This window comes from Pelophylax lessonae (genome assembly GCF_965119305.1).
Source record: "Pelophylax lessonae genome assembly, chromosome: 4".
Lineage (NCBI taxonomy): Eukaryota > Metazoa > Chordata > Amphibia > Anura > Ranidae > Pelophylax > Pelophylax lessonae.
Window position 1 is genome coordinate 146,734,568 of NC_138771.1, and position 18,260 is coordinate 146,752,827.

At 42.8% G+C, this 18,260-nt stretch overlaps 1 protein-coding gene across 2 annotated transcripts in view; it reads left to right on the top strand.

Annotated features, from left to right (window-relative positions):
* The first annotated feature begins 597 nt into the window (after positions 1-597).
* CALU (calumenin) overlaps positions 598-18,260 on the top strand; it is a 28,643-nt gene continuing 10,980 nt past the window's right edge. Inside the window, exons 1-3 of one of the 2 annotated variants that reach the window (XM_082256573.1) lie at positions 598-726; positions 9,835-10,071; positions 13,482-13,675. In XM_082256573.1, coding sequence (XP_082112699.1) covers positions 9,851-10,071; positions 13,482-13,675 — 415 coding nt within the window. In that variant the 5' untranslated portion in view covers positions 598-726; positions 9,835-9,850. Of the gene's footprint in view, positions 727-9,834; positions 10,072-13,481; positions 13,676-13,729; positions 13,924-18,260 lie in introns of both variants that reach the window. The other variant, XM_082256572.1, reaches the window with a different exon arrangement.

The following is an 18,260-nucleotide window of genomic DNA, read 5'->3' on the forward strand; positions in this document are numbered from 1 at the left end:
CGAGCCACATGGTGCTGACACTAGACTGTCCAATCAGAGAGCTCCTCCATACAGAATGTTTGCATCATCATACTGCAAATAATTGATAACCATAATCAGACTTTTCTGGCACCCCCACATACTGTATATTTGTCTTCTTCCCCCTATATTTCCTACACCCGGATATTTCTAATTGTCTTCACCATATATATCCTACACCCGGATATTTGTAATGTGATCCCACATGTTGGAGGTCTCCTGGTTGGGATAACATCTGGTAAGCCCTCCTGAGCTCATTATAAGCTCACATTGGCTGTATGTATGTATTGCCCCTCCCCTCTCCTAGCAGCGACCACACAGTATCTGAATGCTGCTTTATCGTCCATAAGCCGTCACTGAGCACACCAAGGCGGGGGCGCGCCTGACTCCTATACAAGGCACACAATCCTCCTGAGAGAAGCGGACCTCTCTCCCTCACACACTCCCGAATCTCCCGCCACGCCGCCAGCGCGCGCGCTCACATACCCCTCCTCCTCCCTTCGCCACCAGAGCGGCGCGCGCGCCCGTGTGGACGTGGCGCTCTCCAGCCAACCGCAAAGAAAGACCCGCCTTCTTCCAGTCTCCCGCTAATGAGTGAAGAGGAACAGGGTGACGCCGGGGCAGGAAGCCACGCCCACAGGGAGAGCAGCTGCTTCCGGTGTCGGCGTGTGAGGGGCAGGTCGGGCGGAGCAGAGAGAAGACGCTAAGGTAACGGGGAATGGAACGTTGGGGTTTCTTCTTATGTTGTGATATAAAGCCGGGGTTTAGAACGGCCGTGCTGTGTGAGGAGGTTCTGGGGCAGTGTGTGTGAATGCTCCGGTCTCCTTATACCTCAGGGAGGAGCAGAGCAGTCCTTCCAGTGACATCCTACAGACATTACCCCAATATGGGGGTGAGGAGGGGGTGCTAGCTCAGGGGTGCAGCATTCTTGTATCAGGAGATGCCTGTGTAGGATGATGGGGTTTAGTAATAGGACAGGCAGGTATAGGAAGGGGTCACTTCAAATGTACAGTCTATTCACTATAAGATGGATGCTGGTATATCAGGAGAAGCAATGTTGACTTTGAATAGCTAATCATGTGCTATTACTTGCATCAGATGTGATTGGAAGTTCAAAGTGAACACCGCTTCATCTTATTCAATAAAGAAGTCCAACCAAAGCTGGTTTGGCAGTTCTTCTCCTGAGGCTCACAGGAGTGCAGTTTATTTTGTATTCATGTGACCCTTCCTCAGCAGACAATGAGCTGAAGCTCGCTGTCAGCTGACATCACAACGCTGGTCTAGGTTTAGGAAAGATCGCAATCGTATGGTCGGGATCCGCCCACATGCCTGGATAGGCAACAGGCTCAGCCTCTCAGCGAGCCACTGAGAGCCTAAGCCGGCCCCTCCACAGCCCAATGCTCCAGTGAGGAGGGGGCAGAGCGAAGAGCACCCTGCGATCAGCAGTGTTTTATCGCTCGGTTCTTGGTGTTAGTCAGCAGTGGACTGATGCTAGATAAGTGATTTAAAAACAAATCCCATGCTTCGCTTTTAAAACTGTACTCCGGGGAGAGGAAATCTTCTACCCTGACAGTGTGGCTGGAGTTGCAAGGGTTACATGCTCATTTAGGAGGGGTGAAGCAATAATCAGTTTAACTTTCTCTGCTGTGGCAGGACTCATCCAAGCTGTGGGATTGGTCCTTGCAGCCTCTTCTTCCCTATGCTCTAGAGCAACCTTTTCAACCAGAGTGCCTTTTGGGTTCTTTAGGGGGGGGTTGGCAAAATGCCCAAAAATTGTATGCAAGCCAGCAGGTGGATCAAACTTTTTTTTTTTTTCTTTGTTAGATTGTGCAACATAACAACCTGTGCAGGCCAGCTGATGATGTCATTGGTTAAGGACGACATTGGGACCTGCACATAACACTTGTTTGACCCCCTCTGTCAGCGCTGGGGGGAGGGGGGGCAGAGAGAAACTGAAGGAGAAGAAATGTTGTAATACTAGTCAGTACCAGAGTGCAAAAGTGTATTTGCTTTGAAAGAATAAATCACCTACAGTGTTTGGTGTCTTGCGTTCATGGATGTTTCTGTGTTCTGTAAAACTATTTGTTTACTACATTTTAGTATGGGCGCTTCAAGATTTGTTTAGAATTGTAATGGGTGCCTGACTAAATAAAGGTTGAGAAGCTGCTCTAGAGGTCACAGGGCCTCTGATGTTGTCTGGGCCAATGCAGAGCCCATGGCCCTTAAATTCATGTGAGGATGTCGAGGGGCAGTTCACTGTAAGAGCATGAGAGCTCTGGAAGAGAGGAGGAGCTAGAAAGTGCATTTTGTGCCCCCCCCCCCCCCAGACCTAGATGAGCATTTAACTCTTAAAATGGTATTAAAGCTTCAATTTTTTTTTTTAATAAACATGTTATACCTACCTGCTCTGTACAGTGGTTTTGCACAGAGCAGCCCGGATCTTCCTCCCCTTTTCGAGTCTCCCCGCTGGCGCTCCTTGCTCTTTTCCGTCGTGCAGTGCCCCCCCCCCCCCCCTTCAGAGAAAGCCGTTTGCCCTGGGGGCATTGCTGCTAACTCCCAAGCTGCTTGGTCTATGCATCCATAAGACGCATAGAGCTGCGGCATTGTTTTTATTTTTTTTAAGAAGCCTGCAAAGCATTTCTGATGCTATGTCTGGCTCCTGCAGACTCTCAGGATAGCTGTCTGCTCGTACCTCTGATACAGACAGGCAGTTACTTAAGAGCAGGGAGAATAATAAACTACAAGGACATTCACCCGCGCACCCTCTTAGTTCATTAAGAACTACAAGTTGTCAGCCATGGGCAATGGCCCATGGTACTTGTAGCCTATTCATTCCCAGGAAACTGTGAATGAACAATGCAGCTGTGTTGGCAGAGCACCAGGCAGCTGTGCTGTTGTCATATTGGGACAGTGGGTTTTCGGGAGAGGACTCCCCCGCCCGCTTTCACAGGAAGGAAGGACCGGGGGGAGAAGGAGCAGATGCTGGAACATGTTACACGTTCCACCTAAAAAAACGGGTGGTACATGTAACCTGTTCCAAAAGTGAATTTATCCTTTAAATCCTAAAGTGCACAATAAATGTGATAAATCCTATCAACATTAACCCCTTGGAGCCTAAGCCTTCTTTTTCTGACATGTTGCTTACAAGTTTAAAATCAGTATTTTTTGCTAGAAAATGACTTAGAACCCTCAAAGGTTATATATATTTTTAGCACAGGCCCTAGAGAATAAAATGGTGATTGTTGCAATATTTTCTGTGACACGGTAATTGTGCACCAGTCTCTCCAATGCAATGTTTTTGGGAAGAAATACACTTTCATAAAATAAAAAACAAAACAGAAATATTCGCCTGATTTGAATTTTTTCATTTTTGTATTATGTGAAAGACAATGTTACGCCGAGTAAATGGATACCGGATTAGAGTTAGGCCTCTTTCACACGGTCCGCCTCCGTAGGCGGATCTGTGTTGCTCAGCGGGGATCGATCCGCGATCCCCGCTGAGCCGGCGGATGACAGCTCTGTCTCCGCTTGCAGAGCGGAGAGGGAGGTGTCTCAGCCCCTGCTGCTCTCTATGGGGGATCGGATGAGAGCGGACCGCCTGTCCGCTCTCATCAGATCCGATCCGATTACTGAATGGATGGAAAAATAGGGTTTCCATCCGTCCAGATTTCACAGACAGGATGGGATGCGGGTGTCAGCGGACATGTTTCCGCTGACACCCGCTGCCCCATAGAGCTGCCTGGAGGATCCGATCAGATCCGCCTAAAAAACTGACAGGCGGATCTGATCGGATCGCCCGTGTGAAAGAGCCCTTACAGAGGAGGTCTTGTGCTAGAATTATTGCTCTCGCTCAAACAATGGTGGTGATATCTCACATGATTAGTTTGAACACCAATTACATATGCGGACCCGACTTGCGTATGCATTCGCTTCTGCGCGTGTGCATGGAGCACTTTAAATTTTTTTTCCTATTTTATTTTTTTTTACACTGTCCATTTATAAAATGTTTTTTTGATCACTTGTTTAACTTTCACAAGGACTGGCACCTTTTAAGGCTCCAGTGCCCGGAAGTGATGTCATGACATCGCTTCCGGGTTTTTACATCGGAGACCTGACCAAAGCTGAATCCGGCTCTTTGGCCAGCTGGCAGATGTGCCGGCTGGTCGCTCAGGTCTCCTGGGTATAAACAAAGGTATAGGGGTTATACCTCTAGCTGCAAGCGTCACCCTGATACAACCCCCGGAAGCTGTGCTAAAAATCACGCAAAGTAAATACAATTATATTTAGATATAAAAAATTTTCCTCAAACGTAACTCCAGCACTTAAAACCCTATTATAACATTAAATTGAGGCAGTGAGTGTGTCAGATAATGAGGTAAAAGGAAACCTCTGATCCAACCAGTTTCTACTTCCTCAATATGCTACTTTGTTAGAAGTAGTAAAAACAAGTGTCCAAAAAAAAAACAATATCCAGCGAATATTTGCAGTGTCCAAATACATATAGTTAAAAAAAAAAAAAATCACTTCACCACATTACTGGATGTTGGGTTTGGACACTTGTTTTCAATGCTTTCTTTAACAGAAGTAGCATTTTTAGGAAGTAGAAACTGGTTGGATCGTGGATGTTTCATTTTACCTTTATTGACACTCACTCTGTCAGTTTACTGTCCCAATAGTGTTTGAGCGCTGGGCTTACATTTGGGGAAATCCTTCTCTGAGTAATTGTATTTAACCTTTGCCGGTGGAGGAGAGGGGTGCTATGTATATACCTGACCGATCTCATTGTAAGCTGGAAATTACCAAAGTAGCCACTGCTATTTCAGCGATCGCCACTTGCGTCCACTCGACACAACTGCCATTCAGAGAATGCTTTGAATCTTAATGAATGCAAAGCATTCTTTGATGGTTCACGGTGGAGAGTATGATGTCGTTGATCTGCCTCTCCATTTCATCTAGATTCTAGACGGACCATGAAACAAGTGGGTATCACTGAGTGAGCGGTATCTACTTCAATGAGTTCCAGTTTTTAGGGGCATTGGCCAGGTATGATATCCATGATGCTTTGGACCAGTGTAACTATGTATACAATGCCAATGCCTGGGATTATTCATTAACATTTATCTAAGGTAATATTTTTATTGGTATCCGTGGTGATCAGGACAATCAGAGAGAGTAAATCTCCCTAACAGGAATACAGAAAGCAATAAATACTCTACAGTGGTTTTATCCAAATCCTGCTCTTTTAGCATTATGGGTTGAGCCCCTTTGAATTAATTTAACTCAGTAAAGACCCTCATTACTTGAGGGTCTTTACTGATCTCCTTTTTATGACCTTATTGGACAGAGTTTATATTTAGCCCTTGTCTGATGATCCTACCACCCTGGCTGGAGGGAGCAGCTTTCATTATTACCCATAGTCCTTAAATTACCGTAGTCACTCAGTCCTGTTGGAAGCCTGCTATGATTTGTACAGCAAGTCAATCTTTGGGACATAAATCGATCGGAAAGCCGCCTGTTCTAATCATGATTATTATCCCACTAAATATACAGCATCAGCCAGCTCTCTCCATAGAAACAAAACTGATGCTCAGACGTACTTTCGTGTTTCTGTGCCCACAGGGCAATAGGGGTGCCTGAATGGGTTCAGACTGTATGTACTTTAAGTGATTTATATCCTTAGAATTGTATGATTGGTTTCTGTTGATATAAAGCCCTTTTTTTTTTTTTCTTCTCGACCATGTGTAAGGGCTTAATTACACTAGATGCATTTTTAAACGCACTGCAAATACATATGAAAAAGAAATTAATGCATTTCAATAAGCCAAGTTTACAGCATTTGGTGTGCTTTTGCTTTTATAAAAAGTGCTGCGTTTTCTGCACTAAGGGCAATTTTGTGTGGGGGGGGGGATAAAAAAAAAAAAAGGGGACTGACAACACATTGCAAATGCACCTGTAGAAACACGCAGTGAACACGGGGATTGTGGTCTAAGACATACATATGCAGATGCAACAGAATGGCCATGTTTTTTTTGTTGCATTTTAGAAGCAGTCTATTCATTTTTCAATTGGCTGCCTTACACATGGAAAAACACACAAGAAGTGTGTGCCTTGCCTAAACAAGCCCTCAATGTTAACTTCTGTTTAAAAAGTGCAAATCCTTAATTTCTGATTTAGGCTCAACACCTAATTTTTATTGGACAAAAATGATAGACAAAAATATTTTTTCTATTTCCAGGTATAGTTTTGTTTTTACTGTGGAATCACATAAATGAGGTTATATTTTTAATGGGATGTCTACAGTGTTCTCTCAAATGACACAGCATGTTCAGATGTATGAATCATTGTAAACCACTAGTTTCACCACCGTCTCATCACTTTTCATTTTAGTAAATGGTAATTGTCAGGAAAGTCATTTGTAAGCGGTAGTAAATGCGAAAATTAAAATCAACTACTTTCCACCTACAAGACTATGTTATATGTGCTAGCAACCATACCAGCCCATTATGTGAAACTTCCCTTAAAACAAAGCCCTCCATCGGCAAGCTTTTACCGCTGACAGGGCTTCCATCTTCACCCAGTCTTCCTTCCCTGTTCCACGGGTTGTGGCTGCTTTAATTGGCCCGAGCCGCGAAAACGTCACTGTTTACAGCACAGGGCTTTGAAGGAACGACACGGAAATGCCGTTCCTTCAGACCGCATGCGCCCGTTGTGTCACCAGCAGCTACACGTGTAAATATCAAACAATGCACGTTTAGGAGATACTTACAGGTAATCCTGATAGGCTTACCTATAGGTAAAACATAAATCCATTTTAGTACCAGTTTAATATGGTATTATTAAGCAATAGGCATTTTTGTTACATAAGACAGCCCTGCATTGTACAGGAGGATGTCAAGGGCCCGTCCACGATGTTGGACAGTGGAGTAGAGTGCCAGCTGCTGGTTGGGTGAGCATTAAAGCTGAAGTTTAGGTATGACACTTTTTTTACATGGTTACATTGGTCCAACTTGAACTTATACATGTACCATACCTGAGCGGCTGTCCTACTGCTTACTGAACACAGGTGGACTCTCAATCAGCCGGAGCGCCATTCAGGGAACAATTTACTTCGTCTCAATAAATGCAATGTGTTCTCTGATTGGACAAAGTGGAGATCGTAATGTGACCACCCTGCCTCTACAACCTCATCCAGTTGGAGATGCTTTGCATTAATTGAGAACATGCTTAGTGTTGTTGGGGGCATGTGCAGTGCGAGCGACCTCCTGTGTTCATGCAGCAGCAGAGCAGCTGCTCGGCATAAGCTTCAGAAGAAATTGGAGATCACTGTAGTAGCCGAAAACTACTACAGTGATTTCCAGCTTTTATGGGGATCCCACAGGTATGCACATGCATGCTTAGATTGTTCTAAGCCGGATCAGTTTATTCATGTAATAAGTGGCATAAATAAAGTTCAGCTTTAACCACTTATCGCAAAGTGACGTAGGGGTATGTCGGCTAACTTTGCGGGGGTATACCGGGATGATGCCTCTAGCTAGAGGCACCATCCCGGTACCGTGGTTTACAGCCGACGGTCGGCTTTCTGTCAGTAACGACCGATGCGGCTTGGGAGCCGCTCGATCGTTAACCGGGTGAGCGAAGGGGGCCCCCCCCTCGCTGCCTTCCGTGACTTTGCTCGGGGCTCCCGTCCCACCGGGAGCCCCGAGCACCCAGCCGGCACGTCCGCTGGCTGGAGTCCTGATCAAAGCCGGAAAAAGCTTCGATCGGGTCTCCGATGACGTAACCCGGAGGCGGCGTCCATGACGTCACTTCCGGGTTACTGTGCTGCAAAAGGCGGCAAATTTAAAAAACGGCTGTATGCAAAAACGCCGTTTTCGGCGTTTTGCATACATGAAAGTGTAGTGGAGGGGTCTAGGGTCTTTTAGACCCTCGATCCCTCCATAAAGAGTACCTGTCACTGCATATTGTTGTCACAAGGGATGTTTACATTGCTTGTGACAGCAATAAAAGTGATCAGATTTTTTTTTTTTCTTTTAAAAACCTGTAATAAAGTGAAAAAAAAAATAAAATGAATAGGAAAAAAAAAAAAAACATTTTAGCCGCCCCCTGTCACCGTTAGCTTGCGCACAAAAAAAAAAAAATGTATACGGAAGTCGAGCCGTGAATGAAATCGCTGTTCAAACCACACATGTGATTTATCGCCGCAATCGCCAGAGCGTGAGCAATAATTTAAAAAAAGAGCTTCACTCCAACTCTAAACAGGTAACCGTTAAAAAGTTTTAAAGCGTCGCCTATTGAGATCTCTATTGACCGTAGTTTGTCGCCATCCCACGGGTGTACTCAATTTTAAACCGTAACATGTTGGGTATCTATTTACTCGGTGTGACATCATCTTTCACAATATACAAAAAAGTAACTTTACTGTTTAGTATTTTTTAAATGCAGTGAAATATGATTTTTCAAAATTTTTCCAAAAAAATGGCGTTTTAAAGACCGCTGCGCAAATACCGCGTGACAAAAAATATTGCAACGACCGACGTTTTATTCTCCAGAGTCTTTGCTAAAAAAATATATATAATGTTTGGGAGTTCTAAGTAGTTTTCTAGGGAAAAAATACTGGTTTTAACTTGTGAACAAAAAGTGTCCGAAATAGGGCTGGGGCTTAAGTGGTTAAGGTAAGTTTAAATGTGAATGTGCAGAGGGCAGGAAGGGGTGGAGAAAGATTTGTTTATATCAGGAAGTGACAAAGCCTACGTGCCTATTCCTTATCTGCAAAAGCAATTGGATTGGTCTCTTTATAGGGGTCTCCTGCAAATTCTGTTATTGAGAATAAAGAAATGTTGCATTCAGCTGCAAGAAGGTGACACCCTTACAATGGTCCTCTAGGTCAGTGCAAAATATTGCTGTGAAATCTCTCCATTGGTATCTTTTCAAGATATTAGAAACTGTCTGAAATCCACCAAATATATACAACAATCTCCCCAAATACTGACTATTTGGCAGTATGTCCCAGCTTCTGGTCATTTTTTTTTTAATTTTCCAACTGTTATGAAAAATGCTTTATGCCTACTGATTAGTGTATTTAAATAGTATTCTGTTTTATTTATTTATTTTTGATTGTGCAAACAAATAGCAACTTGGTTGTCTCTCAGTTGTGAGCACTTATTTAGGGAGATAATTCCACCTCACATCTGTCACAGAACCTAGAAGCAAAGTACACTCACTACTTTACATTGTAGCAAAGTGTCATTTCTTCAGTGTTGTCACATGAAAACCTAATAAAACATTTACAAAACTGAGGGGTGTACTCACTTTTGTGAGCTACTGTATTTATGCGTAATAAATTAGCTACAATAAAAATGAATGTATCTGTGCAGTTTTACAAAATTCTCACTACTTTACATTGTAGCAAAGTGTCATTTCTTCTTCAGTGTTGTCACATAAAAAGATATAATAAAATATTTACAAAAATGTGAGGGGTATACTCATGTGAGATACTGTAAATCTGTACCTAAACTGCATTTTAGCAGATGCAACAATGTAAGAAAACTGACAGTTTTCATAAATGTCCCCTATGTAAATGCTGGTACCTGAAATGGAGCCAAGCACCACCATGCTCATATAAATGGCTTGCTTTTTTGTCCATACCTGTACAGCAGTCATTTTAAAATGTATTCAGGCTAATTGAGACAACAGTTAGGTTGTTTTATCATGTAATACTTTGATGTTACTCGAGAATATTATAAAATTCATGTTTAATGTTTCATGGAAGTTTTCCAGGTGATATTAATGCAGAATTGTCTATTTTTGATAACCAAGGTGACTTCATTAAGCAATGGACAAGCATTACCTCCTGCTGAGTCTCAGCCTCTGGGCCCTCTGTGCCCTTTGCAAACCTACTGAGAAAAAAGATCGTGTCCACCATGACCCCCAACTCAGTGACAAACAACATGATGACTCCCAGAGCTTTGATTATGACCATGACGCTTTTCTAGGAGCAGAAGAGGCCAAGACTTTTGATCAGTTGACCCCGGAGGAGAGCAAGGAGAGGCTAGGGTATGTCTTCAATGTTGAGTGTTGTGTTCATGGACACTTTCATTTTTATTGAACTTGCCTTTTAATAAATCCTCTGGGTACAGTCTTGTGTAAAATCTTTTGTTTTAAATCATCCTTGTCCTTCCAGTTCTCATAACTGTACGTCCTTGAACAGCCTTTCTTCTGAAAATATCCCTGTGGCCCCATTCATTCCTATGGGTGAGCTGTATTCCAGCTGTCCTGTGGAATTTATTCCAATGTCTAAAAGATTATCATAAGATTGGCTTTATATGGCTGCTTTAAAAAGGTTTCCATGTAAAGGTTTCATAAACCTGTGTAATTCAAACTGAGCAAGTGATACAAAAATTAGTTGGCAGAGATTAGATTGATTGTCAAAATAATCAATAGCTCCAGATATATAGGCAGCTAAATTTGTACCCCAATCTTATTCTGTAAAAGTCGCAAGACTTTCTATTGAATAATCAGGATTAAAATAAAAAAAACCTCAAAATAAAAAACCCATCTCCTGCGCTCGAAGATGGGCCCAACAGTGGTGTTTGTCTAGGTTCTTATCCTGGCAAGTCTGGATGTATGCTGCCTTGCTGCCCTCAAAAGACTGAGAGTCTAAATGCACTGAAATCCTAAAAATAAAACGGAAGGTGCACAGGCCTAGTGCATTATTTTTCAATAAAAACAAAGATTTACTCACAAAAGTCTGCTTGTTTTACAGCATTATAAACAAATAGCAGCTTCCCGTCCACAGTATAGCATGACACATGGAATATCCCGCAGCAGGACTGGCTAACGCATTTCGAGGTTTTGCCTCTTCCTTAGAGCCAACAAAACTATCTCAAATTCATGCTTAAATAGCCAAATGTAACTTAGCATAGACTTGGTCAGTGTCCCTCCCAAGCCCAGCTAGCCAGTCCTGCTGGGAGACATTACATCTGTCTTGCTATACTGTGGACGGAAGCTGCTGGTTGTTAATAATGCTGTAATATAAGTGCACTTTTGTGAGTATATCTTTTTTGTTTTTATCTATAAAAATGTTGAGGATAATGCACTAGGCCTGTGCGCCTTGTTTTTTTTTCTTATGATTACAATAAGGAAACAAAGCGGAGGTTTAGGGAGTTGAAGTCAAGCTTGACCTTTACTGCAAAAGTTGAAGTTTGCATATACATATACATATAGTTATAGTCAGGTTGAAAAAAAAGACACAAGTCCATCTGGCTCAACCAATAAAAAACAAAAAAACAGTAACGAAATCCCATACAATCCCATATACACAATCCTATACCCGCAGTTGATCCAGATGAAGGTGAAAAACCCCCAGCAAAGCATGATCCAATTTGCTACAGCCAGGAGAAAGGCAATCTGATATTCCCTGAATCAACTTTACCTATAATTATTAGTACCCATTTATATTATGTACTCCTAGGAAAGAATCCAAGCCTTTTTTAAAGCAATCTAGTGAGCTAGCCAGAACCACCTCTGGAGGGAGTCTATTCCACATTTTCACAGCTCTTACGGTCAAGAAACCTTTCCGTTTTTGGAGACAAAATCTGTTTTCTTCTAGACGTAAAGAGTGCCCCCCTGTCCTCTGTGTTGACCCTTTGCAGCTATAACCGCTTCAACTCTTCTGGGAAGGCTGCCCACAAGGTTTAGGAGTGTCTATGGGAATGTTTGACCATTCTTCCAGAAGTGCATTTGTGAGGTTAGGCAATGATGTGGATGAGAAGGCTTGACTCAGAGTCTGTGCTCTAATTTATCCCAAAGGTGTTCTATCAGGTTGAGGTCAGGACTCTATGCAGGCCAGTCAAGTTCCACTACCCCAAACTCGCTCATCCATGTCTTTATGGACCTTGCTCTGTGCACTGGTCCAAATCATTTGGTCCAGTGGCACCAGTTCGCTAAGCAATGTCCATAAAGACCTGGATGAGCGAGTTTGGGTTGGGGGAACTTGACTGGCCTGCACAGTGTCCTGACCTCAACCCGATGGAACGCCTTTGGGCTGAATTAGAGCGGAAATGCACTTCTGAAAGAATGGTCAAACATTCCCATAGACAGACACAGTTCTAAACCTTGTGGACAGCATTCCCAGACAAGCTAAAGCTGTTATAGCTGCAAAGGTAGGGGGCCAATTCAATATTGAACCCTGCGGACTAAGACTGGGATGCCATTAAAGTTCATGTGCATGTAAAGGCAGGCGTCCCAATACTTTTGGTAATATAGTGTATTATTTCTACATCCTATGCTCAGTTTGAATTAACCAGGCTGGTGACAGGATTACCAGAATATGCCTTACTAGCGCTCTGCTTGCTTTCTGTGATATGGATAATATCCGTTTTGCTGCCACCCAGGCCTCAGCTATCATTTTTTGTTGGATATTAAAGCGGAACATAACTGTATCTGAGCACTACAAACAAAAAACACGGTTTAATTCATTTTCGGTATTCAGAGCAAACTCACCCATCCATATTTTCTTGCTTTTAGTTAAAAAAATCACTTTGAAAATGTCCCTCTAGCATTTCTAGCCATGGCCATATTGATTAGGGCAGATGATTCAAGTAGCATTTACTTCCTGGAATCAATCTGCCCTTAGCTCAGTGATGCAAGCAGGAGGACATGCTTGGCTGAAAAAGCCAAGTGAAAGGGAAAACAAATGCCCATGAAGACTCCTGGGATGTATGACCTTATTTTGGGCTAGGCCAGAAACGAGGAAGCAACTGAAGAAATGTAAAGTAAAAACAAGTAGATATGATATACCCGTCTATTTACTAAGGCTAATAGCATAAGGATTAAAAATGGCTTTCTCTTACGTCCTCCGACAGTCGCCGCCTCTTCATATTCGTCACATATGGGGTATTAGACTTTGCTCCGAAGGAGTAGCAAAGTCTAATACCCCATATGTGACGAATATGAAGAGGCGGCGACTGTCGGAGGACTCAGAGAAAGGAATTTTACAGGTAAGATTTTACAAAAATTCCGTTATTGTTGATTGAGAGTAAAGTTCCGCTTTAACATTATCCATTTGATTGAGATGTTTCCTGTGTTATTATCCATGTCACTTTTGCTAATATGTTTGGCAAAAAAATGATTGGTTTGGATTCTCAAACGGTTAAACATTTGAATCTTGTGCCAAAAGGCAACTTTTTGAATTCGTTTTTCAATTTTCCGCCGTTAAAAAAAAAAAAAAAAAAAAAACCTTTGCCAACAAAATGCCATTGATTCATGGAAAGCAAAATCAATGTTCCTGGATTAATGGTGTGCATGCTAACGTGGCCCAACTTGCATATGGGCATTTCGTTTTTGCTCTGTCATTGTTTTCTTCCTTTCAAATTCTCGCTAAATTGTACCTTTTCTGGTTTTGACTCGCCTCTAACATATCGCCTTTCTTTCCTCTTCTGCTGGATGCTGTGATGGCCCAACAGAAAGGTTGTGAGTAAGATAGATGCAGACAAGGATGGCCTTGTTACAGTTGAAGAGCTAAGGGATTGGATAAAATTTGCTCAGAAGCGGTGGATTTTTGAGGACGTAGAGCGCCAGTGGAAGGGCCATGATCTCAATGGGGACAACCTGGTGTCGTGGGAGGAATATAAAAATGCCACCTATGGTTACATTCTCGGTAGGTGTTGTTCTTGTCTGCATTCTCTTCACCCCTGCCATTTTTTCTTTGTAGAATCATTGTAAGTAAGATAGACTTGGATAAGGATGGGTTTGTGACGGAGGGGGAACTTACTGCATGGATCAAGAAAGCCCAAAGGAAATATGTGTACGACAACGTCGAGCGTCAGTGGCAGGAGTTTGACATGAACCAAGATGGCTTTATATCATGGGAAGAGTACAGAAATGTCACCTATGGCACTTACCTGGGTAAGGGGTCAGGAAGTAAAGTTTAAAAATGTTTGGTACAGTGCCTGGGCTGACACACTAAAGAAACAGCCATGTGAAATCTTACACTTGTCATTTTAATGCTGTTGAGCACAAACGACTAAAACACAGTATCTCACAAAAGTGAGTACACCCCTAATTGGGCTTAATTAGCCATTTTCCTTTTCCTGGTGTCATGTGACACGTTAGTGTTACAAAGTCTCTGGTGTGAATGGGGAGCAGGTGTTTAAATTTGGTGTTATCGCTCTCTCTTACTGGTCAATGGAAGTTCAGCATGGGACCTCATTGCAAAGAACTCTCTGAGGATCTGAAACAAAATTGTTGCTCTACATAAAGATGGCCTAGGCTTTAATAAGTTTGCCAAGACCCTGAAACTGAGCTGCAGCACAGTGGCCAAGACCATACAGCTGTTTAACAGGACAGGTTCCACTTAGAACAAACCTCATCATGGTCGACCAAAGAAATTGAGTGCATGTGCTCAGCGTCATATCCAGAGGTTGTCTTTGGGAAATAGATGTATGAGTGCTGCCAGCATTGCTGCAGAGGTTGAAGGTGGGGGGTGTCCTTGTCAGTGCTCAGACCCACACACCGTGTCAAATTGGTCTGCATGGCTGTCCCCCCCCCCAGAAGGAAGCCTCTTTCAAAGATGGTGCACAAGAAAGCCCACAAACAGTTTGTTGGACATTTTATTTTTTTTTATCTTATGTTTTAGTGAATATGTCATAGTGTTTTTTTTTTCACAAGTGACTCTTTTTTATTTAGATAGCGCACTAGTCTTTTTTCACTTATATATTTTTTCTCCCGTGGTTCAGGGAGTTCTAGGTGCTGCTATCCATCTGCCTGGCTAGCGCATCCTTTTCACCATTTATAATTCATGGCTGTGTGTTGTTATTTTGAGGGGATAGCACATTTACACTGTTATACAAGCTGTACACTCACTACTTTACATTGTCACATGAGAAGATATAATAAAATATTTACAAAAATGTGAGGGTTGTACACACTTTTGTGAGATACTGTAAAGTTGCTTGCAGATTCTACTTTCACATTTTAAGATTTTGAGACTTTCATTACGTAGTAACTTCTATACATTTAGAAATCGAAGGTACTTGGGCTTTGAAAATATGGCTACAATTACTATTTGTATTATTGTCAAAAACTTTAGATATTAAAAAAAGACTGCTTGACCCTTTGTGTGATAGTTTAAAGAAACATTTGCCCCGATGGATAGAGGATTTTAGATTAAGGCACCCACCTTGATGCTGCTTTGGAAAAGGCTAATATCGGTTTAGGTACTAATGCTAGTTCTATGTAGAATAAAAGATAAAAGTAATTGTGTATATAATACATACAGTATCTCACAAAAGTGATTACACCCCTCACATTTTTGTAAATATTTTTATTATATCTTTTCATGTGACAACACTGAAGAAATTACACTTTGCTACAATGTAAAGTAGTGAGTGTACAGCTTGTATAACAGTGTAAATTTGCTGTCCCCCTCAAAATAATACAACACACAGCCATTAATGTCTAAACCACTGGCAACAAACGTGAGTACACCCCGAAGTGTAAATGTCCAAATTGAGCCCAAAATGTCTATTTTGTGTGGCCACCATTATTTTCCAGCACTCTCTTAACCCTCTTGGGCATGGATTTCACCAGAGCTTCACAGGTTGCAAGGTAGTGGTCGTCTTGGAGGTGTGTTTGGGGTCATTATGTTGGAATTCTGCCATGCGGCCCAGTCTCCGAAGGGAGGGGATCCTTCTCTGCTTCAGTATGTCACAGTACATGTTGGCATTCATGGCTCCCTCAATAAACTGTAGCTCCCCAGTGCCGGCAACCACAGACCACGACACTCCCACCACCATGCTTGATTGTAGGCTAGACACACTTGTCTTTGTACTCCTCACCTGGTTGCCGCCACGCACGTTTGACACCATCTGAACCAAATAAGTTTATCTTGGTCTCCTCAGACCACAGGACATGGTTCCAGTAATCCATGTCCTTAGTCTGCTTGTCTTCAGCAAACTGTTTGCGGGCTTTCTTGTGCATCATCGTTGGAAGAGGCTTCCTTCTGGGATGACAGCCAAACCCCCCCCCCCCATTCAACCTCTGCAGCAATGCTGGCAGCACTCATACGTCTATTTCTCAAAGACAACCTCTGGATATGACGCTGAGCATATGCACTCAACTTTTGGTCGACCATGGCGAGGCCTGCTGAGTGGAACCTGTTTTTGGCCACAGTATTGCAGCTCAGTTTCAGGGTCATGGTAATCTTCTTATAGCCTAGGCCATCTTTATGTAGAGCAACAATTCTTTTTTTCAGATCCTCAGAGTTCTTTGCCATGAGGTGCCATGCTGAACTTCCAGTGACCAGTATGAGAGAGTGAGAGCGATAACACCAAATTTAACACACCTGAGACCTTGTAACACTAGCGTGTCACATGATACCGGGCAGGGAAAATGGATAATTGGGCCCAACATTTTCATTTAGGGTTGTACTCACTTTTTTTGCCAGTGGTTTTAGATATTAATGACAGAAAATTGACACTGTTATACAAGCTGTACACTCAATGTGTCATTTCTTCAGTGTTGTCACATGAAAAGATATAATAAGATATTTACAAAAATGTGAGGGGCATACTCACTCACTTTAGTGAGATGCAGTGTATGTATGTATGTATGTATGTATGTGTGTGTATGTGTATGTGTATGTATATATATATATATATATATATATATATATATATATATATATATATATATATATATATATATATATATATATATATATATATATATAGTGTGTGTGCGCACCTCATAAACTAAAAAGTAAATTTATTTCTGTAAGCCAATTTAAAAAGTGAAGCTTGTATTTATTTTGTATACATGCGTAACACGCAGTGATATTTCAAGCATTTCTTTATTTAATTTTGATTATGGCTTACAGCTAGTGAAAACTCAAAATTCAGTATCTCAGAAAAATAGAAAAATATATTACATAAGACTAATACAATTTTTTTTTTTTTTTTAAATACAGAAATGTTGACTTACTGAAAAATATGTCCATGTACTACAGGGCTCGACAATTCCCGGGCGCCAGGTCGCATTGGCGACTAGAAACTTAGTCCGGGCGCCTAGGATTTCAGCCATCTCCTGTCAGGCATCGGGACGCCGCTCTGTGATGCAGAGATTTGAAATCCCCGCGGCTCCTATCTCTGTGTCCTGACAAGGCATTTTAATTGGTCAGCATCGTCACATGGACGGCGCTGACCAATCAGAACCGGCTGCCTCTTCTCCAGTCGCCACTGTCAGCCCTCCTCGTTGCGGTCACCCGGCACATCAGGTAAGAGTGCTGGGTCCGCAGCTGAGCGGTGTGTGAGCAGGGCCGCCCGGTACAAGGGGTGGGCGGATCAATTTATTTTAGAAAGGGGGGGCGCAGAGCAGGTGAAGTGCTGACAGTGTGTTACTTTCTGGGCAACAAGTGACTTCCGCCGGGCGCTGGTCGCGCTACAACACTGCAGAGCTGTAAGGAGGATGTGCCGAGTGCACTCCTGCACTCGGCACAAGCCTAGGACCCGGATTTCACTTCCCTGTCAGGCAGAGTCGCAGGGTAATCTCCGCCTGACAGATGCTTACGAGTCCCGGCAAGGCGCGACGTCACCGGGAGGCGGGATCGAAGAGCACCATAGAGAGCCGCCGGGAAGGAATCAGCCAGCCAGCGCATCCGAAAAGTAAGCAGATTTGCATCTACAGTTGAATTGGCATACTCTGGGTGGGGGGGGGGGGGGGGGGGGGGCAGAGGTTATATAATTACAATGGTAATATGCAGAATGAGGGGGTTAATGTATTGCCACTGGTCACTAATGCATTAGTGACCAGTGTCAGAAAATAAACCCCTTTGTGCTGCATTAGTGGCATTAGTATCGGTGTTCATTTATGCTGCAGCATGTAGGGGTTTATAAACACTGCCACTAATGCAGCACAAAGGGGTTAATTTTCTGACACTGGTCACTAATGCATTAGTGACCAGTGTCAATACATTAACCCCCTTCATGCTGCATTTTACAAATACCATTGGTAATTAACCACTTGCCCACCTGCCGCAGTACATATACTGCAACAGGGCTGTAACTACAGGACCTGCAGTGTACCCATACATCGCTGCCTGTTTAAGGCGCATGCCCTCACCCGTCAACTCCCCTGGGAGGGCTCTGTACAAAGGGAATGGTTGCTTTGTTTCTTCTCCCTACTAAGCAGGGAAAATAAACAAACCAATCCGCATTAAAAATCAGCACACAATACATACATTGCAC